Consider the following 26096-nt stretch of genomic DNA (forward strand, 5'->3'; position numbering starts at 1 on the left):
AGGCCCAATGGCCACCGCTCTCCAGAAGGTTCCCATCGGGTCAAGGTGCTTTCATCACGAGGCACAAGTGGGAATCTGCAGACGCCCCTGGCAGAAGGGACACATTATACGAAGCACTGCTTGGTTAAAGCTGGGCAGCGTGGCTCCATGACAAAACTCTTGCCTCAGATATGGGGAGAAAATAGGCCAAAATAAACCACAGGAAGATGCCACCAGGATAATGGGCCCAGCCATATTTAGCGCCTTGTACAAATTAATTCAGCACTGAACGTAGTTTACTTCCATTTGGCTTTTGCATTCTCAAGTCAGTACAAGAGCCAATGTTTGCTGTGTTGTGGTCACAGGTTGCTTTAGGGCCCACATCTCTTCAAAAGGCAGGATTTGGGGGAGTTCATATTTTTATGCTAGTGGATGTATCAAACAATAAAGTAAGAACTCCCCAATCTGATTTCCAACAATTAAATAGCCTTGAATTTACTGGTTCCCTTGAGGTGTCATTAATGTGAGCTGCACAGCTCTGGCTGCTGCCACATGCCTGTCAGGAAGATGCTCACCTTTTTGGCCTCCTTTAGACGTTTCTGGAGGTCAACCTGTTGTTCCTGCATTTTGCTCTTCCACTCCTGCACCTGCTCCAACTGGATCTTGTATTTCTCCAGCTCTTTCAGCTTTGCTTTGTCTTCATTTCGCTTCATCTTCAGAGTCTCCAGCTTCTCCTCCAGGTCTCTGACTTGAGAACGCAGGTTCTCCTCCTCCTGCACAGCCAGGGGAAAATGGGAGGTTACTCTGAGAAGTAGAGATGTCATGTAACAATGGAGCAAAGAGTCCTGTGGCACCTTATAGACTAACAGACGTACTGGAGCACGAGCTTTCGTGGGTGAATACCCACTTCGTCGGATGCATGTAACAATGGATTTCTCCAAATACCTCTAATTTAATGCACAGGCAACAAAACCTTCTAAGTCTGACCCAGTCCTCAGAATTCACTCAACCCTTTTCCAATAGCAGCCTCATTAAAGGCCTCTTAGAATAATTTCATTCACTTTGTTCTTCCACTTCCAAAGCCTGTACAATGTTTTAATCTCATTGAGTTTCATTTCACCCACTGTACACGGTTAATACTTCTCGATGTGCTGAGAGATGGCCTGGTCCTCAAAGGAGCTGTGCCCCTGGTGCTCAGCCCTTCTGAAAACCAATAATGTACAAAATTAACTCCTCTAATTCCCCTCTCCTGCCCCTAGGGGTCAGAGTAATGACACATGCAAGGAAAAAGTGTCTCCACTAACAGGACTGGGGCTCTAATGTGACAAGCAATGGGATTTTAAATTATAGCATGTGTAATGACTAATGCTTTAAGCTTATTTAAACGAAGTTTAACAACTCGCAGACACATGCAAATTGTGCCCACTGTAAACTGGAGAGTTATTAGTTGATGCCACAGGGTTACTCTACTGAGTGTCAAAGGCACCCTAATCCTTTCCCATCTCTCCCCCGTCAGTCGCTCCGATATGATGGGGCGGTTACTATGCCAAAGGGGGTTAAGCACGGCTAAGAGAGATGGTGTACGTTGGATTCTGAAGGTTTTGGAATCATGGCTCTGGACACTTTCATCTCTAGAAGGAAAGGCTCAGTGCAAGCACACGTGTAATTCTTCACCCAGGTAGGGATGGAGCATGGCCCTGATCTCTCGGCAAAGTGACAGTGCCATAAAGGCATCTCCACTCTGAACCACAAACTAGCCACATGGTCTGACTGCAATGCCCTCTTCCAGACTTTTCTAACCAGTGGGCTCTCCAGAGACAAGCAGGTTAGATCTTTCCCACTGAAAGATAATCCAGGTAACCAGCATCAACAGGAAGTCACTCAGCTCTGTTAGGACAAAGAGTCACTGGCTGAATTTGGACTGTACCGGTTAGCTTTCAAAACCCAGTTCAAAGACATCCTGACCTTTTACAGGGATAGCCCACAGAGGGTTCTGGTGCCAGCAAGCAACACTCCATCTTGATCTGAGCAGCCTTTGCTCAAAGATGGAGCTGTGTATGCTGGGACCTGAAGTGTCTCCTCCACACCAAAGTTGAAGGTGGCTGCAATCTACTCCAGTGCATGAGAATTCCTGGCAAGCTTCTAATGCAGCCCTCTTGGGTCCCACCCCGTTGAGGTGAAACATCTCTTCCTGAAGCCCTTCACGCTCCAAGGGGGCTTTGACTCTCCCTAAAACATTTTTTTTCATAGATTCTAGGGCTGGAAGGGACCTCGAGAGATCGAGTCCTGTCCCCTGCCCTCATGGCAGGACCAAATACGGTCTCATAGACTCATAGACTCATAGACTTTAAGGTCAGAAGGGACCATTATGATCATCTGGTCTGACCCCCTGCATGCTGCAGGCCATAAAACCGTCCCTACCCCTTCCCTGGACTCTGCTGTTGAAGTCCCCAATCCTGTTTTAGGTGACTTCAATTGGCAGAAACCCTCCTGCTAGAGATCCCTGCCCCATGCTGCGGAGGAAGGCGAAAAACCTCCAGAGGCTCAGCCAATCTGCCCTGGAGGAAAATTCCTTCCCGACCCCAAATATGGCGATCAGTAAGACCCCGAGCATATAGGCAAGAGTCTCCAGCCTGACCCCTGTCGGCCATTATACAATTTACCTACCATTTCTTGGTTTTCCTTGACTACTATGTTTTACCATTAAACCATTCCCTCCATAAATTTATCTAACTTAATCTTAAAACCAGACAGGTCCGTCGCCCCCACCGTTTCCCTCGGAAGGCCGTTCCAATATTTCACCCCTCTGACGGTCAGAAACCTGCGTCTAATTTCAAGCCTGAACCTCCCCACGGCCAGTTTATATCCATTCGTTCTCGTATCCACATTAGTACTAAGCTGGAATAATTCTTCTCCCTCCCTCGTATTAATCCCTCTAATATAGTTAAAGATAGCAATCATATCCCCCCTCAGCCTTCGCTTTGTCAGACTAAACAACCCAAGCTCCTCTAGTCTCTTTTCATACGACAGGTTTTCCATTCCTCTGATCATCCTAGTGGCCCTTCTCTGCACCCGTTCCAGTTTAAGTTCATCTTTTTTAAACATGGGAGACCAGAACTGCACACAGTACTCCAAATGAGGTCTCACCAGCGCCTTGTACAACGGAAGCAGGACCTCCTTATCCCTACTAGATATACCTCGCCTAATGCATCCCAAGACAGCATTGGCTTTTTTCACCGCCACGTCGCATTGTCGACTCATAGTCATCCTGCGGTCTACCAGGACCCCTAGGTCCTTCTCCTCTTCCGTTAGACATTTATCTAGACCATCCTTGATAGACATTTATCTAACCTACTCTTCAATATCTCCAGAGATGGAGATTCCACAACCTCCCTAAGCAATTTATTCCAGTGTTTAACCATCCTGACATTAGGAACTTTTTCCTAATGTCCAACCTAAACTTCCCTAGCTGCAGTTGAAGCCCATTGCTTCTTGTTCTATCCTTAGAGGCTAAGATGAACAAGTTCTCCCCCTTCTCCTTAAGACACCCTTTTAAATACCTGAAAACTGCTATCATGTCCCCTCTCAGTCTTCTCTTTTCCAAACTAAACAAACCCAATTCTCTCAGCCTTCCTTCATAGGTCATGTTCTCTACACCTTTAATCATTCTTGTTGCTCTTCTCTGTATCCTCTCCAATTTCTCCACATCTTTCTTGATATGCGGTGCCCAGAACTGGACACAATACTCCAGTTGAGGCCTAACCAGCGCAGAGTAGAGCGGAAGAATGACTTCTTGTGTCTTGCTCACAACAAACCTGTTAATACATCCCAGAATCATGTTTGCTTTTTTTGCAACAGCATCACACTGTTGACTCATATTTAGCTTGTGGTCCACTATAACCCCTAGATCCCTTTCTGCCGTACTCCTTCCTAGACAGTCTCTTCCCATTCTGAATGTGTGAAACTGATTGTTCCTTCCTAAGTTGAGCACTTTGCATTTGTCTTTATTAAACTTCATCCTGTTTAACTCATTTCTCCAATTTGTCCAGATCATTTTGAATTATGACCCTGTCCTCCAAAGCAGTTGCAATCCCTCCCAGTTTGGTATCATCTGCAAACTTAATAAGCGTACTTTCTATGCCAATATCTAAGTCGTAAATGAAGATATTGAACAGAGCCGGTCGCAAAACAGACCCCTGCGGTACCCCACTCGTTATGCCTTTCCAGCAGGATTAGGAACCATTAATAACTACTCTCTGAGTACGGTTATCCAGCCAGTTATGCACCCACCTTATAGTAGCCCCATCTAAGTTGTATTTGCCTAGTTTATCGATAAGAATATCATGCAAGACTGTGTCAAATGCCTTACTAAAGTCTAGGTGTACCACATCCACCGCTTCTCCCTTATCCACAAGACTCGTTATCCTATCAAAGAAAGCTATCAGATTGTTTTGACATGATTTGTTCTTTACAAATCCATGCTTGACTCCCTATCACCTTACCACCTTCCAAGTGTTTGCAGATGATTTCCTTAATTACTCGCTCCATTATCGTCCCTGGCACAGAAGTTAAACTAACTGGTCTGTAGTTTCCTGGGTTGTTTTTATTTTCCTTTTTATAGATGGGCACTATGTTTGCCTTTTTCCAGTCTTCTGGAATCTCTCCCATCTCCCATAATTTTCCAAAGATAATAGCTAGAGGCTCAGATACCTCCTCTATTAGCTCCTTGAGTATTCTAGGATGCATTTCAGGCCCTGGTGACTTGCAGGCATCTAACTTTTCTACGTGATTTTTAACTTGTGTAAGGCTAACATGTCGTTCCCCGAAAACCTATCTGCCTGGTCACTGGAGAGCTGCCGGCACAGGAAAGAAGCAGCACAAAGCCTGTAAGGTATTATGCAGCCATGCATGGGCTTTTCCTGATGGGAGAATCACAGATCCAAGCGGAACTCCCTGTGCCTGGGTGACCGAGCAGACAAAGACATTCTCCCCCTGCACAAACGTTCCCCTGCCCTACGTGAACAAATGGGGTGCTGCCCAGCATGCTGCCGGCAGAAAATCCCTTCAGGTGTTTCGGAAGATTCTTTGCTTGACTACAAATCATGCAGCTACAACACTGGCACTCACTCTTGATTTAAACTTGGGTCCCCCATCCATTTGAAGTCTAGTCCTTTTTTTTTTTTTAAACAGCTGCAACTAGCTACACCTGCTCCCAACCACCCCACCAACACCTAGTGATTTTTACAATCACATTTTCCTATTTTCTTCTAATTTCTCCCCCTCTGCTGTGTGAAAAACCCACACAAACAACAGCACAAACTGACTGACTCTACAGAGCAAACAGTGGAATTGATGAGGCTCTAAGTGTTGTCAAATACCAGAGTTTTTTCCCTGTGTTCTCAGCTGATTTAGGCGTCAGTAACAACGCTAGCAAACGAACCCGTTTCAGGCACAGGTGTAATTGAAGATGAACCCCGAACTAAAGGAGAGGCTGGAATGCCTTTTCCCTCCACTAGGTGGTGCTTTTTCCAGCTCACAACTTCACACAAAACCTCAAATGCTTTTTCACACCTTGTGCTATTACTTCTTTGCCCTCATGTCCTAAATCTTTCATAAGCTCGAAATTCAACTAATTAAGAAGGTGCAGGAGGGAAGTAATGAAAAACTATTTTAAAGAACAAAATTGGCCTAGATAGTAATTATCACCCAGCCCACCTCCAAGGCCAGGGCAGGTTGTTCCCCATGGGATAGTCCCTAGCAGTTTGTCCTGTCCCAGAGAGTGGGGCTTCTCCACCTTCCCTGGGGGAGAATATTCCTCAGCCCAGCACCCTCTCAAGGTCAGGAGATCAGCCTCAATATTCAGGCAAAACAAAAAACAAAACAAAACCCACCCTTTTGACTTTCCCCACCCGAAAGACCTAGAGCGTGAGCCATGGGACAGAGTCAAGGGCCAGGGGTCTAGTCCCAGCTCCAATCTGTGTGACCTTGAGCTCTGTGCCTCAGTTTCCTCATCTCTAAAATGAGATGCCGCCATATTCCAGTCTCACGAGGATGCTGGAAGGGATAATGGTTTTGGTCCCCCCACTACAGAAAGGATGTGGACAAATTGGAGAGAGTCCAGCAGAGGGCAACAAAAATGATCAGGGGGCTGGGGCACATGACTTATGGAGGAGAGGCTGAGGGAACTGGGGTTATTTAGTCTGCAGAAGAGAAGAGTGAGGGGGGATTTGATAGCAGCCTTCAACTACCTGAAGGGGGGTTCCAAAGAGGATGGATCTAGACTGTTCTCAGTGGTGGCAGATGACAGAACAAGGAGCAATGATCTCAAGTTGCAGTGGGGGAGGTCTAGGTTGGATATTAGGAAAAACTATTTCACTAGGAGGGTGGTGAAGCACTGGAATGCATTACCTAGGGAGGTGGTGGAATCTCCTTCCTTGGAGGTTTTTAAGGCCCGGCTTGACAAAGCTCTGGCTGGGATGATTTAGTTGGGAATTGGTCCTGCTTTGAGCAGGAAGTTGGACTAAATGACTTCCCCTGAGGTCTCTTCCAACCCTAATCTTCTAGGTTTCTATAAATGTTTGTAGAGTGCTGAGTTAAGCAGCGTTATTCTCACCACCCTGAATTCCTTTCCAGCCTTGGGGTTTTGCCCCACATCTGCCCTTGATCTACTCTTAGCCATGCTACACAGATTCATCTCAGAAGACAATCCATTCAAAACCCCCAATTGTTTTTGCAGCTCTTCCCTGTATTGCTTTCAGTCTGTGGCAGTGTGGTGCCCAGAACTGACCGGGCTATTCCAGGGGCAGTCACATGAACGCTGTTTGGACACGGAACATGAGAGCGCTCCCTGGCCCTTTTTGTTGGAGCATGGATTAGGGTGGGCTGAGAAATGGTTCCCCCGCCATACCCCCCTGCCTGCTGCCTGTTCTCTTGCCTTTGACCCTCCCCCTCCCCACTTGGGCAGAGCAATCAGACAGCCACGCGCTGTTTTACCTTCGTGGGGGACGGAGCTGACGGAGGTGCCACCGGAGAGGTCAGGGAAGGAGTCGGAATGACCGGCGCAGCCAGAGGCGTCTGAGCAGGCGTGCTGGGCTCACTGCTACTCATCTCACCCGCCGAGGCGGAAGCGGAGCCAGAGGGCCCAGCTGTCCCGCTGGATGCTGCGGAGCTGGGAGTCCGGGTAGGCTGCAGAACAACATTGTCAAGGGGGAAAGAGTCAGAACAGCACTTGCTTTGGGAGGGATCTGCCAGTGCTCAGCCCCGTCTCCATCGTTCATTCCGGCCTCGCTTTGAACTTTGCCTCCACCTTATTCTTAAACCAAGCCCTTCCTGGGACAGAACACCATTACCAACTGGTATGGCTGAGGGCCTGTGCCTCCCAGCGCTGGTTCCAACCCAGCCGAACCCAGGGAGTGAAACCCTATAGGCTGTAATTACTGCAGAACCGAAGGACTTACTGACGATCCTAGAACACGCAGGCACTGTGCAATAGTCTACTTACCTGCAAGGGCCTGTGCTGGGCACGAGTGCACAGTCCCCACGAAGCATACCCAGTACCTCCAGAAAAGGGCTTCGGGCAGGACTGAGGGCAAGAAACATTTTGCTTCACCAGTTAGAGGGTGGTAATAGTGGGCAAGGGAATTGTAAAAATGGGCCGGTGCCAGCCCAGCAGATCCACGCCACACCTTGAGTCCTATATGCTGATATGAAGGGACAACACTATGATTTTGGTTTCCTTTATTCTGAGAGCCCTGCAGAGCTACCACTGCTCTGGACGAGGGGGCTGGGATCCCGTGCTCAGGTCTGGTGCCCACAAGGCAAGACGGATGCTGATAAATTGGAGAGGGGTCAGAGAAAAGCCATGAGAGTGACTGAAGGGTTAGAAAACCTGCCTTGTAGGGATACTCTAAGAGCTCAGTCTATTTAGCTGAACAAAGGGAAGTTTAAGGGTGATTTGATCCCAGCCTATAAGTACCTACATGGAGGAATAATGGGAGCAGAGGAAGGTCTAACATGATCAAATGGCTGGAAGCCAAAGCTAGACAAACTCAGAGTGAAGATATGGTATACATCTTTAACGATGAAAGTCATTAACCTTTGGAACAATTTACCAAGGGTCATGGTGAATTCTCGGCCACTAACACTTTTAAAATCAAGATTGGCTGTTTTTCTAAAAGCTCCGCTCCGGAAGTATTTTGGGGCCGGTTTCTGGCCTGTGCTTTGCAGGGGGTCAGACTAGATGACCACAATGGTTCCGGCTGGCCTTGGAATCTCTGAATTTTAGGGGACTAGAGCGGGGCGGATCCCAAGAGTGACAATAAATGAAGCAGCAGTGAGGAGTTTGCTAACGTCTAACAAAGGTTACATAGAGAAATAATGGAGGTGCACTGATGGAGGAGGTGGCAGTAGAAGAGAAAGCCGGACACTCGTGACAAACAGACCAGCCTTTGGACCTGCAAACCTGTCAAATCACCCAGCCTGGGTCCAGCCAAATATAGCTTTGGACGGAGACTCTCCTACAGAACCAAATGATGGATACACCTAAGTCTGACAAACTTCAAGCAGAGGGCCCCGAAGGCCTCCAGAGCCGGCCATTTGTAAATGGCATTTGCGTATTTGCGTTTTCTGAACTTGAATTCAATGTATTATTCAGAATTTAGCGAACAGCTGGTACTAGGTACTTGGAGATTTTCAGTTTTAAAGTCTGAGTTGTTTTAATTTGCCATTTTAATCTGGTTTCTTCAGCAAACCCTTGCCGATTTCACTCCTGCTTCTTGGGAGAGTTCAATTGTCTCTTTTGTAGTCTGTTCTTTGTCTCTAACTTTAGGACACAACACGGAAGTTGGTAAATTCTGACTTCCTCTAGAAGGGGCCAGGCTCAGTAATGAAGCAAGCCTACGACACACCATCACCGCATGGTAACAACAGACACGGCCCTGTGGAATGGCGCCTACGCAGCTGTGCTTTGGATGGGTGGGGGCTCCCGGCAGTGTGGCATAAGAGGGTGCAGTACAGGTGAGGAGACGAAGGGAATCTGGAGTCTACAAAAAAGCAGCAAACTTCTCAGAAAGTGCTGACTAGTGCTTACCTTCAACTCCTCTCTGACATGCATTTCTAACGGACCCGTCACTGGGGTACCCAGGTGCGTTCGAGTCAGTCAGCTATTCACTGAGCGTTAGTTTCATTTTATCCCTTGGCACCGGCTCTTTGGCGCATACACCGTATTTATCGAGTCTCAGGGCTGGGAAATACTGAAAACGTACCTCGGCATAGCCATTTCTCAGGGGTGTGACAACCCGAGGTACATTGCACTGGGATTCTTCTGTCAACCCAGCTATCGCCTCTCGGGGAGGCTGATTAACTCCGCCATGAGCGTCTACACCGCAGCCCTACGGCTTTGTCGCTAAACATTAGCTGGGGGTACAGCCACGCCCTCCCTCCAGGGCAGCACGTGCCCGGGCACACGAGAGCCATTTACGGCAATGAACCAATGCTGCTTGAGCCTGCCTGAGCAGCAGTTGTTCAGTAAGACACTGAAACCAGGCCCCCAGCAGGCACCACGCTGCATCTCCAGAGTGTGAGCTCTGGGCGTATGATGCAGAAGTCTGGCCTACACAATTAACTGATGGAGGTACAGGCTGCTCCATGTTTCCCTCTGAAACTGGGAGCATCCAGCCTTGGTCCTGGGAAGGGACCTTGTGGCATCAACCTTTGCCAGGCACGCCCCGCCTCTGAGAAGCAGGCTACTCTACACCAGCAAATCTCTGTGCTGAAAGGAATTTTCATAGTACTCTGCAGATAAAACCGCGTAGCCAGATCGAGCGGTCAGTGTCACCAGCAGACAAACCCAGGCGAGTCTTCAGGGAGTAACAGTGCTGAAGGGCTGGAAGTGTTTGGGGTGCTTAAAGGCCACCAACTGCAGCTTGGAGCCTGGACCATCCTAGATGGGTAGGGCCAGGGGGAGATGTTGGACCCAGAGCTTGTGGAGACTGGTAACACCTCTCTATGGGAGGGTAGGACATCAGGTGTTCTGAGAGCAGCATTGGCCAGGCCCCTATTCAAAACACCACTGGAAACGAACCACCCTGCTAGCTACCAAATGATACTGCAGCTCCCATTTTGGGACAAGTTCATGGTGAAGCAGTTCTGGCATTGCCTAGAGCCCTCGGACTTCAGACCTGGGTCTGGGGAAAATTGCATTAGTGGCACCAGCCGATGGACTCTTCCTAGCCAAGGCTGAGGATATGGTGTTCAGGCTGACTTAGAACATTTACCACTGACCACGAGGGGCTGTGGACACACCTAAGGCCTGTCAGAGTTAGCTGGAATTGCCTAAGGACAGAGAATCCCACTGGTAAGTGTGGGCGATAGCTTTGGTTCTGACAAACACTTGTCTGGGGTCCTGCAGGGTTTAATTCAGTCTCCCCTTCTGATCAGGTGCAGCAGGGGACACTAGGAGGGGTAGTAAGGAGACATGGGGGAGGTGCCTTCAGTAAAACACGATACTCAGCTCTGCGGAGGGAGTGTCTGCCCGCGGCCTTGCCCTGGAGGAGCTAGCCAGCTGAGATAATGCTGGCAAGGCTGGGGGAAGGAGCTGGCAGAATGGTGAGTACTGTATCAGCATCTGCTATTGGTCACTATAGTTTGTAACTTGGGCTTTAGTTAGAACCCAGGTGCTACTGGACGTGGAAAAAGCAAACATCACCAAGGTGCCATGCTACTCTCTGGGCGGAGTGGGGTGACTAATGGCCGTGTCGGTCAGATGCAAGCCTACTACACTTATCCATGCCTTTGTTTCCTTGAGATCAGACCATCATAAAGCGTTCTACATGGGGCTACATCTTAACATCACTCAAACCGAAGGGGATGTAGAATGCAGCAATCCCCTTGAGCCGTCTCTCTCTCACTGGGAGCCTCATGGGAACTGCACTGGCTTCTGGGTGGAATTCAAAGGGGTGGCTCAAACTTCACACCCTAAATGGTCTGTCCCATAATTATCCCAAGCAGCCACCTCTCCCCCTTGTGCCACATGACCAGAGCAGCAATCAGTCCAGGCATTCAGGCAGGAGCCCTCTTGCTGTACGCGAGAGTATGCTGCTGACGGGGTACAAAGGCTGCGTGAGTGAAACTGGCCTTTCTTCTTGATCCCCTAGGGCAGTTACGTTAACTCCCAGGCATTTGGGAGGGGATATCTGAGGGGACAATATTATTGACTATTGGAGGGTGTGTGTGTGTGTGTGTGTGTAAAATTCATTTACTTTTGGTGGTAGCAGCATTCTGTTATTGGCTGGATTGTCAACTCTTGAAGGCAGGAAGTGTGTACACACATTTGTGCCACACCTAGTTTGGTGGGACCCCAGCCCACACTGGGGTTTCTGGGTGCAACTGCAGTATGAACAAACACTTCCATGGGGTAAGGACTGAAGATTTCCAGTATTGTCAGAGCACCAAATGGGAGCCTATTGGTGGAACAACATCTTTTTATAAACTGAATGAACAAATAAATACATCTTCCCTGCCTGGAGTTACCCATGCAACCCAGTGAAATCAAAGACATGATCAGAGCCCACCACCTCATGAAATAGAATGCAACTGTTTAGAGAGATGAGGTGGATGAAGTAACATCTTTTATTGACCAATTTCTGTTGGTGAAAGAGACAAGCTTTTGAGCTTCACAGAGTTCTTCTTAGGTCATCTGAAGAGCTCTGTGTAGCGTGAAAGCTCGACTCTTTCACCAACACAAGTCGGTCCAATAAAAGATACCACCTCACCCGCCTCGTCTCTCTCATATCTTGGGACCAACATGGCTCCAACAACACTGCAACCCAAGTAAGTGTTTGCCATTTACAAATCATCATGTAGCCACAGGCTTCCGGAGGGTGTGTGTCAAGCTGAAGTCTCCCGCAACCCTGCTTCTCCTCTGCACTGCTAGCAGCAGATTTTGTTACACACAGCAGGCTCTCTCCACAGCCTTACCAAATCCTGGATGACTTTGTCACTGTCTCCTTAAAAGAGAATACTCAAAACTCCCTCGCCCACAAACAACTTCAAGCCCCCTGCGGCAAAGTACCCCATAAGGTAATGAACAGCAATGAGTGAGAACCAAGGTATAACGTTACCCCAGGGGCGCCTCGAGGGGAGCTTCGGCCATAAAGTGGAAATAGGATCACCAAGGCATTTTTATGCTCTAATTCGTTAAATTAGTTCTGGGTAACAGCAGAGAGTAACAGCCTTGATGACAATTTCACCCTTGTAGATTCACCCCGGGGAAGCATCTCTATCTGTAGAGCTTTCCCAGGTTTCACAAAAGGACGGGAAAAGGGCCACAGGAAACAGACATTGGCGTTTAGCACTCAAGTAATGATCAATGCCCACTGACCACAGCTGTTGGTTCTCACCTTGGGCCGCCTGGTGGTGGTCTGGAGGGCAACAGGAGTAGAAGGCAGAGTAGGAGAAACATTCATACAGGGAAAGACAGGAACAGAGATACAGAGACAGCAGCGGCAGCAGCGGCAGATGCAGCAAAGAACAAGGGAAAGGAAACAAAAAGACATTACCGCAATTAGTGTGCGTAGCATCAGGTCTACATGCTCATTCCCCCATGCTCCCACGACAGTCCCAGGTGAAACAGAACCCTGATGTGGCTCACCTCACACCCAGGCTAGAAAAATCTTTCAGTCATTTGCACTGAAGACACCAAAGTTCTACCATGGCCACCCCTATCTTTAACACGCAGATGCAGGACCGCAAAGATCTTCCCAGCAGGAAGTCTTCCGTATGAGACAGGAAGCCTGACTACTTGGACAATGGAGACGCCCTGCATGCTGAGACCTGCTGTCCTTGCAGCTGCCCTCGGGGCACCCACAACCTGATCCATCTAGTGGACTCCTAGAAAGACCTCAGGAAGGCAAAGTTTGGGCTCCCTTGGCTTAGCCAGAGACGCACCCTGCTGAGTTGTTGTACTGCCCAGGGTTCTCAAGGCTTCTGCTGGCAGGAGCCTGGATTTCACTCACACACAGCTTTTCCTAGACGAGGTTACTGAAGCGCAAGTGTCACTAACTGCCCAAAGAAGCAGGAGCAAGAGGAGTCTAACTCCTTCAGTTACACCACCACAGGCTTTGCATTTGTGAAGTGTCACCTCAAACATGGAGGTGTTTCCCCGGCAGCAATGCCATTTCCCCCTGGGCTCTGAAGAATAAAATGGGACACGTTAGCAGGTAGGCCCATTCAGCCTAATGCACCTGTCCTCTGTATGAAGGAAGCTGATACAAGATTAGGACAATCAATCTGGCAACCCCACACCTAAGAATTTTTCACACTACGTGCCTCCTTGCTGTGTGGTTGCAACACACGGACTGTCCCATTCTGTGGTGCCTTGTCGACAAAGATTTAACAGAAATCAAGACACCAGGCAGAAGTGAACTTGGAACAGCTTTCTTTGGCCAGTGTGTAGCAGGGACAGCATGAAGGGATATACTCCCCGTCCATGTCACTCCCATTACTGGGAGCGAATCAGACAAGGAAAAGAGATATTCTTACAGGTAGAGCTTCTGTTCTGTCACACTTAATGGCCTACATTATCACTGAGGCACATTAAAGCCCATTACATTCTGCTTTCCTTTACCATTAAAAGGTAAAACAATGGACTAGAAAGTCTTAAGGTCAGCAGGACCAGAGTAGGTCAAAAGAAACCAGCCCTCACGCTCTTCTCCCATTGGCTGGCACTAGGGACGAGGCCTTTAATCACACGAAGCCCACTGGCAACTACCTGGCTGCTACAATGACCTGACGCGCTGGCCAATGCAAGGCCCTGTAAAACAGCTGGGCTGTATGAGAGAGACAGGAAGACAAAGCTTCAGAGTTTAAGCGAGGCAGTGGTCCACATCTTTACCTGAGGGGGATGGTCTCATTCGCACATAAGACTTTGGTAAACCAGGTAACACATGGCTCCTAGTAATCCCTCTCTTCCTTTTTAATATCAGAATTGTACAGAATAGTCTAAGGGACACACAGTAAAATGCAAATCCCTTTGAACACCTGATATCTGGCACATCCTTGGGGGATAAATCCAACTTCACTCACAATTCCAGAAGAAAACTTCCCAGAGGGTCTAACTCTGGGTAGCTGCTACTTTTAACGTAGACGTGAAAGATTTACATCCTCCAGAGCAGTTTTCTTACTTTGCAGAACACTCATCAGGAAAGTGTTCCCACCAAGCAGTAGATGCTAAAAAACCCGGAGATTAATTTCATGTTGAGGACTGGCAGCGTAAGGTCTTCCAGAGTGCTTTGGAAAAGCTGAGTCCCTCAAAACATCCACAAGAAAACCCATTCTGTGGAATGAATCTTTGAAAACCTGATGCAACTATCTGTTAACGCTGGCCCTCCCCCCGGGGGGGGGGGGGGGGGGAGACTGTAGAAGAGCTTCCATAAAGCAGCCCTGCTCTGAGAAACCCTCTCTTCTCAGGGATTTAGCAACCCAGGCATGTTCCGGTGTTTCACTCCTTGCCAAGCACTGGGCTGCCACTACAGCATGTTAAAGAGGAACTCAACAGAGTCTCTATTGTCAGAGAAATGTTGCTTCAAACATGGCTCCTGCTGTCCTGTTATGGAACGGTTAGCACCAGAAAAGCCAGCGCCAGCAATGGAAATGCTAGCTGGATGGGCCTCTTGGCTTACAAGAAGCAGATATAAGGAGTTCTTGGTACTTCACCAAAATTAGAAGCCAAGGGCTGGAATATTTTCAACTGACAACCAACTTTGCACATTCAAGAAATATGTTAGTACTGCCTGTTCCAACAGATGGATTTATACTACCCATAAATACCCCCGAGGGTGTTAATGAAGCCCCCTGAAAGATACAGCTGCATCTCAGATCAACCAACCTTGAAATGGTCACTTCTGGGGCATGAAGGAACTTGAGAGCATCTTTCCTAGATTACACCATACGGAATCCTAACAAAACCTGTCTCCTGGCAGCTCTAACTAAAATTACCCTGCCATTCCCATTAAAGGAAACACAACTAAGGAGCGGGCAATAGCATTTTTAATCCTTGTGCTGTTTCCCCTGTGTTATTAGGCCTAGTTTAAGGGTGGAAGGTTATCGGTTTGGTCCCAGCCCACCAAACTCGTTTTGTTACGATGATACAGCCCGAGGTGTCAGCTATAAGATTCACTGGGGGAACGGCTCATTTCTAAATGAAGGTCATAACAGTGGTTCATTGATCTCATCAGGGTGTAGAACAGACTGGTCTTGACGCTGCCTAGGCAGACCTGCTCCGTGTGTGTGTCCTGTATAACATTGCTCGTTTCTTCTAGTGAATGTTAGAAAAATACAATCAAAAACTTCCCTCCCTTTGGCAGGCGTTCCAGAGCCCCGGGGTCTGCCTACACTGCAGCCCGGGCAGGAAGCCTCACGCCAGCGGGACTAGAGCTAGCATGCTAGCGTTAGCAGAGGTCGGGCTGCAGCTCAGCCTCTCAGGCCCACTCCACTCCCTAGGCGGAGAGCCCAAGCTCCAGCCCCACCTGCAACAGCCATGCTGCTAATCTTAGCGCACGAGGGTGAGACTCTAGCCGGGCTAGGCGGCTCGCTCCAAGCTGCAGTGCAAACAGATCCTCAGGGTCTAGAGAGCACTGCAGAGAGCCAGCTAGTTACAGGTGCGCACTCGTTTCCAGCCAATAAAGCCCTGGAAATATATTCCGTACGTTCCCGATACTCATTTTCCATGTAAGAATGGCTGCAGGTACCACAGGGAAGTGCTAGGATTGCCAGTGGAAGGGGAGGTGGTCTGCAGGACCACGAACAGAAGAGGTGCTGGTACTCTAGTAAGAAGTGACCCGCTGCTACGAAAATGTTTGGGAACCTCTGTCCTACAGCTGTGTCTCATACCTGAGCTTTTTGAGGTTCCAGAAGAACAGGGCTACCAGCTTTACCAGTTATAGCCTAATGAAGGACTGTGGGACCACTTAAGAGCTCAGAAAGCTCTGTATCAAGTATTCCAGCCATGAATATTTCATCAGTCGGTGGTTCTGAACTGTGCTGCATAATGCAAATAAATATTTGATGCCATTCTGTAACCTTTGTTCCTCCACAAGTTCCACATTCAATAGGAAGAGAAGTATCTGGGACCCAAAATAGAAACACACCGGCTGGGAAAGCTTCCCTGCCAGCATGCAGAAATCAGGAAAGCCACCTGCTAGCTACCAACATCTAGAAGAGCAAAGCCCGGCCTAGGAAGTCAGCCTTGCCCTGTCCCCTTCCTCTTCAATATAAGGGCGCAGCCTCCAGGCCCTACTGGTCCCAACACACACCATTCCATCTGGAGTAGAATGCTCTCAATTTGGATCTAGATAGCAGTGTTCTAGGTAGGTGTGCGCTGCACCAGTGTAGTCACTACGAGGGCAGCTGCAAGACTCTTCATTTTAAGGCCTCTAGGTGTGCTCAGTGGACTCCTGGTAAGTTATCACAGGCCCAAAGCCAGGGCTCCGGAACCACAGGAGCACCACACAGCTGGAACTCTCCGGTTCCATACTGAGTGCAGGATGGGAGCACACGCTTTTTTTAACTGCATGTTTCCACACAGGCTACTCCTATAGCTCGTGTGAGCGTTTCCAGCATCCAATGGGTGAGCCCTGCTTGGACATTAGAGGAGCTGGCAGCTGCTGAAGACAGGTATCCTAGGAACACAAACGCTTTACTTCACGACTGCAGCATCTGAGTCCATTGCTCACGTCTTCTCCAGAGAATGCTCAGCAGTTGAATAACCCTGCAGGAATTCGTGTTACTACCTGCATAGCTCTCCATTAACATAATGACATGGCTTCCTGGTTATTCTTGACAGTCGCGTGTTCTGTGCATTGTTGCTAGCTGGACCTTACAACAAGAAGCTTCACATGACACCTTCAAGAATCGGAGAGACCTAGTGCATGACGGGCTTGCTCACTCTCTCAGAAGTGGCCAAATACAGAGCAATCAAATGAGAAAAAACCCTACCAGGAAAGGAAGTTTTAATATAGGGAAACTGCATATAAATCAGGTAATGATGGCAGACTTTAAAACTTCCCTGGAAGAAACGCAGACTGGCCCAACAGCCATCAAATCACCAGAAATTGATGTATATGGAGTGTGGTTTCCAGACTTGGCCACAGCTCCATTATCTTTCTGCTCCCAAGAGCGATCCAGAATTAGCATTTGCAAAACTTTTCTTTTGGAAGGGGATTTTAAAGGAGCTTTTTAAAAAAATCACCAACCAGGAAAGTGTGTCACTCCCTTTGGTCAGCTTAAGATTCCAGATCCATACACAAGGTGCATTTACTGGAATATAATTAAGAAAACCCCTTCTGGCTGCTGCAGCCAAAACAATTAAAGTGGCAGGGAAAGGTGCACATTTCCTTTTGGGCTATTTGTATTGTTAACTTATTTCTAGACAATCAGGTACAAACCCTCACTAATAGCTCTTTAGAACTTCACTCGGAGATCCTAATTATGGTAAAACACAAACGTAAGGACACCCAGAGAACAAAATCCGAGTCTGTACTGTAACCTACAGAAAAATATCAGCTCGACACAAGAAAGCCACATAATAATCATTTGAAATTCTTAACACAGGCAAAAAATAAGAAACGAAAGCGTCAATTAGCCAACACGGCCAGAGACGAGAAATAGAAACTATTATTAGCATGCAACTTTTACACAGCAAGCAGCAATACCCTCCAGCAGCAGTAACGCTAAACCCCTGTCCTCTGATTTGAGCTGCAGAGACACTGCATGCAACACAAACATCAGGCTGTCAGGTGAAATGGAAAAAGGACTTGACCACAAACTCAAAAGAAAGACCACCAATTAAATTCAATTGCATCGTTTTGTCATTACACACCCACCCGCCCGGCTTGTCTCCCCAGAGACACCTCAAAACTGAGTTGGAAACTCAAAATTAAAGCTCTGCAGTCGTAACATACCAAAAAAAATAAATAAAAATAAGAGCCAAACAAAAACTGTTTAGAAGCAGCGCTAGAAATGATCATGTGGCTACAGCGGATTGTACCTTCCGTGTTGTTGGGGCCTGCCTCATCATTGCAGAAAAGACAGATGAAGAGAGAGAAAGAGAAAGAGGGAGGCAGAGAAAGAGAACGTTAAAACATTCAATCACAACAATGCAGCTCTCTGTAGACAGTCTCTCTCAAGCACAGTCTGCCCAGGAGCGCTTGCAAATGGCTGCAGCTTTTCCTTTTTATCTGCCATCCATTGACCCTGATAATCCAGCAACCGCTTCCCGAAACCCAGACTGCTACGGACGCCGTTAATTAGCGAGACTCTAGTATGCTGGAGTGCGGGTCCATCCTAGCAGCCGGAGCCACGGGCCATACTTCCTTTCTCCGCTGGCCTCTCCAACCACCGCCCCGGGCTCCTCATTACATCATCACTTATGGATTTTTCCCTCCCCTCTCCAAGTTCTTAGGCAGCCCTTGGATCCAGGCACAGCACCAGGGATTGAGCTGATGCTTTCCTTCCACAGGGAGGAGGGATGCACAGGGACGAACGTGCTCCTCTGTAACCTAGCAACACTTTAGGCTCAGCTGTCTCACTGGCTAATTAGAACATTTCTTCATCCCTCCTCCAGCAATAATGGGCCCAGCTCAGCATCTACGCATGCACGCAGAACCCTTGCAAATCTCTTCACATGATACAGTCCAGCCTGCCTAGCTATTGGGAGCAGTCTACACACCAACCGCTGGATCTACCAGAGCCTAACGAACTGGTTCAAGGGGCAAGTTTGTTAGTTTCTGCAATTTCAAACACACACAAGCCACCTTATAGTACTGAGAGTTCACCACCCAATCCTACTCCTGTATTCCCAACTCCCCCATTCAGTCTCTCTCTCACAGACACCCAGCGTCACAAGCACACAGGAAATGCAACAGCAAAGAAGGGTTTGGGTTTTTTTAAGTTTATTCAATTGAATAGTTGCGCACCAAAAATAAAGCCACAGTGAAACCCGCATCAGAGACCAGCCTTGAGAGTTCACCCAAAGGGCCACCAGTGCCTGGTCAGGAGGACTGTTCCACCATCACCAGGAGACACTGCGGTTAAGCAGACATTTCTGAGCACTAACAAACTGGCTTCAGTGCACTGTCAAGTTAAACCTCAAATTTAACGCCTTTAAATTTTTCTATCATTCCCAAGCTAATACCTGTTGAGAGGCCAGAACGTACTTCCCTTAAAACTCAGGCAAAACCCTCACTAATGCTGTAGAACAGAGGTGGTCAAACTACGGCCCGCGGGATTGTCCTGTCCGGCCCAGCCCCCGAGTTCCTGGCCTGGGAGGCTAGCCCCCCGGTCCCTCCCCCACTGTTCCCTCTGCCCTGCACCTTCAGCTTGCTTGCCCGGCCGCTGGCGCAGTGCTTTGGGCGGTGGGGCTGTGAGCTCCTGGGGCAGCGCCGCTGCAGAGCCCAGCCTGACCTGGTCTCTGTGCTGCGTGGTGTCGTCGGCAGCATGGCTTGGCTCCAGCCAGGCAGCATGTCTGTAGCACTGCCAAGCACCGGTGCTCAAGGCAGCGCGGTAAGGGGGCACGGAGCAGGGGTGGGGTTGGATAGAGGGCAGGGAAGTTTGGGGTGGTGGTCGGGGTGTGGATAGGGATCAGGGTGGTCGGGGGGGGGGGGGGGGGGGTAGGGGTGGTGGTCGGGGTGTGGAGGGGGGGGTGGGCGGCAGGAGGGGGAGGGGGGGTTGGATGGGACAGCGGAAGTCCGGGGGCAGTCAGGGGCTGGGGAGTGGGTGTGTGTGGATGGGGCAGGGGTCCCAGAGGGGCTGTCAGGGAACAGGGGGGGTTGGATGGGGCAGAAGTCGGGGGGGGGGGGAAGAGGGCTGGGCCATGACCCCCTCCCCTAACCGGCCCTCCATACAATTTACTAAACCCAATGCGGCTCTCAGGCCAAAAAGTTTGCCCACCCCTGCTGTAGAACATGAATTTAAAAGCTACAACTGTCTGGAAATTCTAGGTTAAGGCTTCTGTCCCTCCTGGCATCAATCTCCTCTTCCCCCGCTCCCCGTTATAACAACCTTCCACTTCAGGCCAGAGACCCTACGAGAGTGCTAGCCCGTGTGAGGGCCTGGGGAGCTGGCAGGCTGGCTATTGGGGTAAAGGGGGTCTCTCGGCTGTATCTGGAGAGAACAGTCATTCATGCAGGGAGGGTGACAGGCCAAAGCAGGATCTCAATCCTGTGCTCAGAGGAGGAAATCTCGGGCCTGGAGCAGGAAGGTGTAGGAGGTTGGGATAATGGTTCCCAGGCCAGTATGCAGAGCCCCGGTCTGACCAGTGCAGAGCTGTCGGTGCCTGTAGTGGAAATCCTGGTGAAAGAAGAGGGTGTGTAGCCTGTAGGAGGAGAGGGGGAGGAAAGTAGGGCAGTGGTGACAGCGCTGGCACATTAGCTAGGAATTCCCTGATTTACAAGAAAACTACAAACTCTAGTTTTTAAAATTATAACATTCTACAGAATAAGGGCTTAGGCACTTTTTAAAAAAAATAAAGGAAATATTCTTAGCCCTGGATCCCGGACGTCATGTGTCTGGGAATTATTGACCCTAAATAACTTTTTAAACTGGGGAAGTGAACTTTGTCCAATGCATCCATGATAGGAGTTCTCATCTAGGACTAGTGAACTCTAGACTGAGGTTCTACAGATAGGAGTAGCAAAAAGGATTTCTATAACTGAAACCAACTTTTTTTTCCACGTCTCATAACAAAAAATGGGTTGGTCAATCATTTCAGGAAGGTCTGACGTTCTTCTCCTCTGGACCACAGACCAAGTATGAGACGTTTGAGGGCAAACAAAAAATATTTTGGGGGGGGGGTTGGGGGGGGGAGGAAAAATAGATTTTAAAATGAAAATCTAAATTAGGAGTTTCTAATGGGATGCCAGGATGACTGGAAATGTCCTCAGGTATCAAAGTATCGGTTTCAAAATCAGGCAGTGAATGAGTTAAAATCACCCCACACTGGTCTAAGAAGTCCCCGCATGTAAATAAATCTGTGCCCTCCATCCACTATCCCAAGAGATTCCCCAGCACCGGATGGGAACTATACTTACAAATAAGAGCCACACACGGAAAGCGCAATTCCAACAGTATCAGCAAATGGGGGGCTGTTACTCCCTTAACCTGAAGTAAGAGCTTTTATTATCCAGCATTTACTACAATTAATTTTGAGGAGTAAAAGATGTTGGTGGAATCAGAAGGATTCAATAGAACAGGTATCAAACTGGGGCCAAACTCACCTTGACAGCGTCCCTTGAAATGAGAGAGGGTACGCTGCTGACATCCTTGATAAAAGATTTTTTAAAATTACATTAAATTTACCCTCACCTTCTCTGCCTCTTCCCCCAACAATACAGGGTCAAGGAAGAGGCACCAATGGATAACAACATGAACTCGACATCTGGATGTTCCTACCATACCATGTATTTTTCAGGGGCTGCAACATTCAGATTTCAAGGTTTTATTCATAATTTTGTTGATATGTAAAAAGAGAACATTTTCCCTCTGAAAATTATTCATATATTTAGCATTAAAAGCCCCATTTCCAAGCTCCTTCCCTGGCCTATCAAGCTTTGAAGTGTCTTAGAAGCTGACCGAATGAGAAAGGTTATTTGAACAGACCGGCATACATATGGCCCCAAACTGAAATGGCGACCAGTCAGCCCATCTTTTCATTACATTAACTGGACTTGATCAGAAGCGTGTGTTGATTTAAAAGCACTACCCAATGCACTGGGGGCAGCTACAAAAACCGTGCAACAGCCTAAAGCTGTTTTCAACCTTTTTTCCATTTGCAGACCCCTAAAGATTTCCATAGGGAGGTGCGGAGCCCTTTGGAAATCTTAGGCATAGTCTGGGGACTCCCAAGAGTCTGTGGGCCAGAGGCTGAAGAGCACTGGTGGGAAAGGGGAAAGGAAAGCAGATTCTGGGGGGTTTGTTACACATTAATAAAATAAAACTGATTTAGGACAATGGGAGATCAGCATAATAGGCTGCTCACCTATCACAGCCCCAGTTAGTTTGGGTTTCAAGAGATGGAGTGCTGAATACTGCTCCTATCAACAGGGGAGAAAGCCCCTTTTCTTGTTAATATCTGCCCAGCTGACACTGAACAGGGCAACTGTGAATCTCTTTTGGACAATACAGTACAGATAAAGCCCATAGCACTCTGTCAGTCTTGAACTGACTTTTTCACTTTAAGCACTTTGGACCGGAGTCCGTCTGGCTCTGTGCACATCCCTTGCCGTGCAAGTCCTGGGAAGAAAATAAACGATGCAGAGCTTGGTTGAAGTCTGAGGTACAGAAAATGGAGAGCATTTCTAACAATGCAGGCCTATGTTGTGCCACCATTTTGCTGCCAAGCGTCAATTTAGATCTGAAACACTAAATTGCCAGGCCAGAGAATGTGTCTTCCTCTTGGGAAGCAGCTGCAATGCCTAAAACCCCTGACGAGTACCAATGGAGAGCACAGACAGGTCCTTTGGGATCTCGGACTTCATTCATTGGTAGACTCTATAGCACGTGATAGAGATGACAGAGCAAAGGAGCGTGCCTTGGTTCCAAGCTGGATTAGAGACACACAGAACACGACCATATTTTTCAGAAATCTGCTTTCTGGCAACAATTTACAGAGCGAGAACACCTTAGCAACAAGAGGGGATTTCTGTTTAATTATTCAAAACATTTTCCTCTAGCAGCATTATAGATAATGGATGTCTTCAAGCACAGAATCCATACTAGCTGCCTACAGCATCATCATAATATGGAGGCAGACAAGTTAGAGATCCCAGGACGTAACACGGCTACACGCTCAGCTCAAGATGTGGTATTGCAGGCTTGGGCTTATGGTTTCCATAGGCTGCTTCTCTGTTGTCATCTGTCCTGCACAATTTAGATACAGCCATCTGGCTCCTGGCAGGTGGCCAAGTGCATCCATCAGGCTACTTACCCATACTTCCTGGTGCAGGGTCAGAACCTTCAGCAATGCTACATCGGAGGGGCTAATGGGACGTGGGAGCCCACTGCACATGCCAATCAGTTAGCCAGGGGCGTAGGCCCCTTCTGTTCCTGCCCTGCAGGGTGGATAAGAGGGTGATACTTTATGGGTAGGTTCCTTTCACTTCCCCCAGCAGGAGGTGGAGGAGCAAGGAAACATCAGACGGGTTCAGTCAGCATCACCTTCCACAAAGTGCTCTCTGGATGATCTCCACACAGGGTCTCTTCAGCACGCTGAAGGTACTCGAGCTTTTCTGGATCTCTGTAGAATTCGGATAAAGACCAGAGTCTTTCTGGGCATCTACCTCGAGGCAGCAGTTCTCCACACTACATCAACAGCACCACATACTTGATGTTGGCCATGGCAACGCCTTTATATTAGAGCATGGATTATCTGGTGGTGGTGAAAGCTCTGTTCCATAGCTAGACCTGCCTTTTGCTACAGAACCTGGTCTCCAGAACCTGTAAAGGAGCAGCTCACAGATCCCGGCAGTACTAAAGTGAGGTTTGGCCAGTCTTACCCCTGGGCATTGCTACCCCAACCACTACGTTCTCATGAAACAAGGAAAGAGGGTGGGAGAGGGCAGCATCCCCAGCGCAAGATATCCCGGTTTTCTACTCTCTGGGACGAGGAGAGAGGCGGGAGGCATCAGGCGTCCTCCACACTTTCAGCTGCTCCTCAAGAATAGGCTACAAAGGCAAGAGCACTTCTATGGCAAGGCTGCTCTTCACCTAGCTACTCTGGCCCTTAAGAATTCCCTGAGTGAACCAAAAAGAATCAACTCAATCCAGCGGTTCTCGCAAGCTGCTTTAAAGGTGGCGAGAAGGCTGGATTCTCCAGATCACAATCACTTGTTTGCTGCTGTGGATATGTATTTGACCTTTAGCAAATCCTGTGTGTCCTCAGTGTCCAAAAGGTAGCGATAGTACTCAAGAAAATACCTCTGCTTATTGACGCCCCAGGGTGGGTCAGGAAGGGTCAACTGCCAGTGGCAACACAGCAACAGCTACCCCAGCTGGCAGCAAAACCCTTACAGCATGTGGTTCTGAAGGTCTCTGCAACTACATTTTGTTGGCCACGTTAAGCCAGCAAAGCCAACTCCCAGCGTGCATCTCAATGCAGGATCCTCGGAGCTGCATGTTAAATGTGGCACTTCTGTCTCTGGGATTAACCTGATGGATCAGGCTCTGATCATGCGCTGTAGTCAGAGCTCTTGAATTCTTCAGTTTGGAGCTGCCTGGAGTCGGGCTTCTGCAGATGCACATCTGATGGCAGTTGGCACTGCCTCCAGGGCAATATCAAACATGGGAGGTCTCAGCAGAGCCATGTCAGAGAACCTGCAGCTCAGTACATCGATATGAGCAGCAAGGCTCTCAGACATCTGACAAAGCAGATCTACTGAACCTAATGGGAAGCTGAATCCAAATCAACACAGGCACCACACACTTAAACTCCAGTTCCCAGGGGTGGGACCTGTTTAAGGCGTCCGCTTAAAGGATGAACAACCAACCAACCAATCCATTGAAGCAGCAGATCACCAGAAAGGAGCACTGAGAACAACCTCTAAGAGCTGCGACACTGATGCACAGCAATAACAGAGCTGCAGAAATTATTCAAGAGATGATTTCAGAGTCAAGGCCTTCACAGGGCTATGGAAAGGAGCCCAGCGCTCCAGGGGGGCCATGCAGAGTGGGGTGCGCCGGAGTGTTTAAGAGGCAGAGAACTGAAACAGACATCACAATTATTTGACAAAGGAAGGATCAACCCCAGACTGGACACCCAGAAATGGAGCATGCCAGCTGAGCAGAGCCCCAGTCCATGTCTAAGTGCAAGTCTCTCTCCACCTTTCTGTGAGTGCTCTTAGAGCCAGCCCCAGCCAGAGAACTGACGACGTTTCCACAGGGATTTATTTATGAACCTTTCACTCACTTTTACCCACACAGTTATAGCAGAACACTCAGGAGTTTGCCTTTAGCGTGCAGTTCTACCCACACCAATCAGTCTGTACAAATGGCGTGGGGGACCCAGATAACACACACCAGCGTACAAGTGCAACACACTGAGTACGTTTCCCAGAGCTCGGTGTGGCTCGAAAGCTCGTCTCTCTCACCAATGGAAGTCAGTCCAATAGACGATATTCCCTCCCCCGCCTTGTGTCTCGATACCCTGGGACTGGCACGGCCACAGCAACCTTGTTTTCTAAATGGCATTCATGGGAATGTGCCATTGGCAGAGTTTAGTGCAATCTAGATGTACACTATGCTATTTGTGTGTATTGCAGTGAAGACGATTGTCTGCTATTCACTGGCCACACACAGGCCTGGTTTACACTAGAAAGTTAAGTAGGTTTAACTACATTGGCCAGGGGTGTGAAAAATCCACACACACCCCTCCCGGCGCGGTATAGTTAAGCCAACCTAAGTCCCCGTGTAGACAGCACTTGGTCGATGCCAGAATTCTTCCATCCATCTAGCTTCCGGCTCTCGGGGAGGTGGATTCCCTATGTCGATGGGAGAATCCCGCCCACTGGTGTAGGCAGTGCTACAACACCGCAGCTGGGGTGGCACAGCCATGCCGCTGTATGCAAGCCCACAGAGAAAGACTCCTGGAATGGACTTTGACGGCACTAACAGCTATTTACATCAGCACGTTGCCACGTTCTCAGTTTGGAGATTAGCTTGAGTTTGCAATTTTACCCAAGCAGTGCCCAACACTCCTCTGGAATAAGGTCTGTCTACTAGCTAAAGGCAACTGAGGGCCACTTGTCGTACGCCCCTTCCTTGGCAGTGTGCACAGCACAGCGTTCACTGAGTCACCCAAAAGCTGACAGGGATCCTATAAGAAGTGGAAAGGCCATCGACTGACTCAACGCCATTTCTAATACAGGTGCCTGATCTTAGAAAGCTGGAAGACACGTGCACCTGTCCAAAAGGAGTGTCTGTGTCACTGGGGTGCTGGCAGCATCTTTTACAAATGCATTAGTCCTGAGACAATACTAAATAGGTAAAGCTACAGAGGAGAACACACACTGGTTCTTAAATGGAACAATCCACAATTCAAAATGTGAGAGAGCTGAGCACACTGTCCAGTA

The 26096-nt window shown here is 48.6% G+C and overlaps 1 protein-coding gene across 1 annotated transcript in view; it reads right to left on the reverse strand.

Moving 5' to 3' along the window:
• Positions 1 to 26096, reverse strand: part of DCTN1 (dynactin subunit 1) — a gene marked incomplete at its 3' end in the record, with an annotated part of 104372 nt that overhangs the window by 25360 nt on the left and 52916 nt on the right. Inside the window, exons 6-9 of the mRNA XM_034772558.1 lie at positions 18023 to 18040; positions 12378 to 12398; positions 6973 to 7164; positions 555 to 752 (exon numbers count right to left, since the gene is read on the reverse strand). Coding sequence (XP_034628449.1) covers positions 555 to 752; positions 6973 to 7164; positions 12378 to 12398; positions 18023 to 18040 — 429 coding nt within the window. The remainder of the gene's footprint in view (positions 1 to 554; positions 753 to 6972; positions 7165 to 12377; positions 12399 to 18022; positions 18041 to 26096) is intronic.

This window comes from Trachemys scripta, chromosome 5, assembly GCF_013100865.1.
Source record: "Trachemys scripta elegans isolate TJP31775 chromosome 5, CAS_Tse_1.0, whole genome shotgun sequence".
Lineage (NCBI taxonomy): Eukaryota > Metazoa > Chordata > Testudines > Emydidae > Trachemys > Trachemys scripta.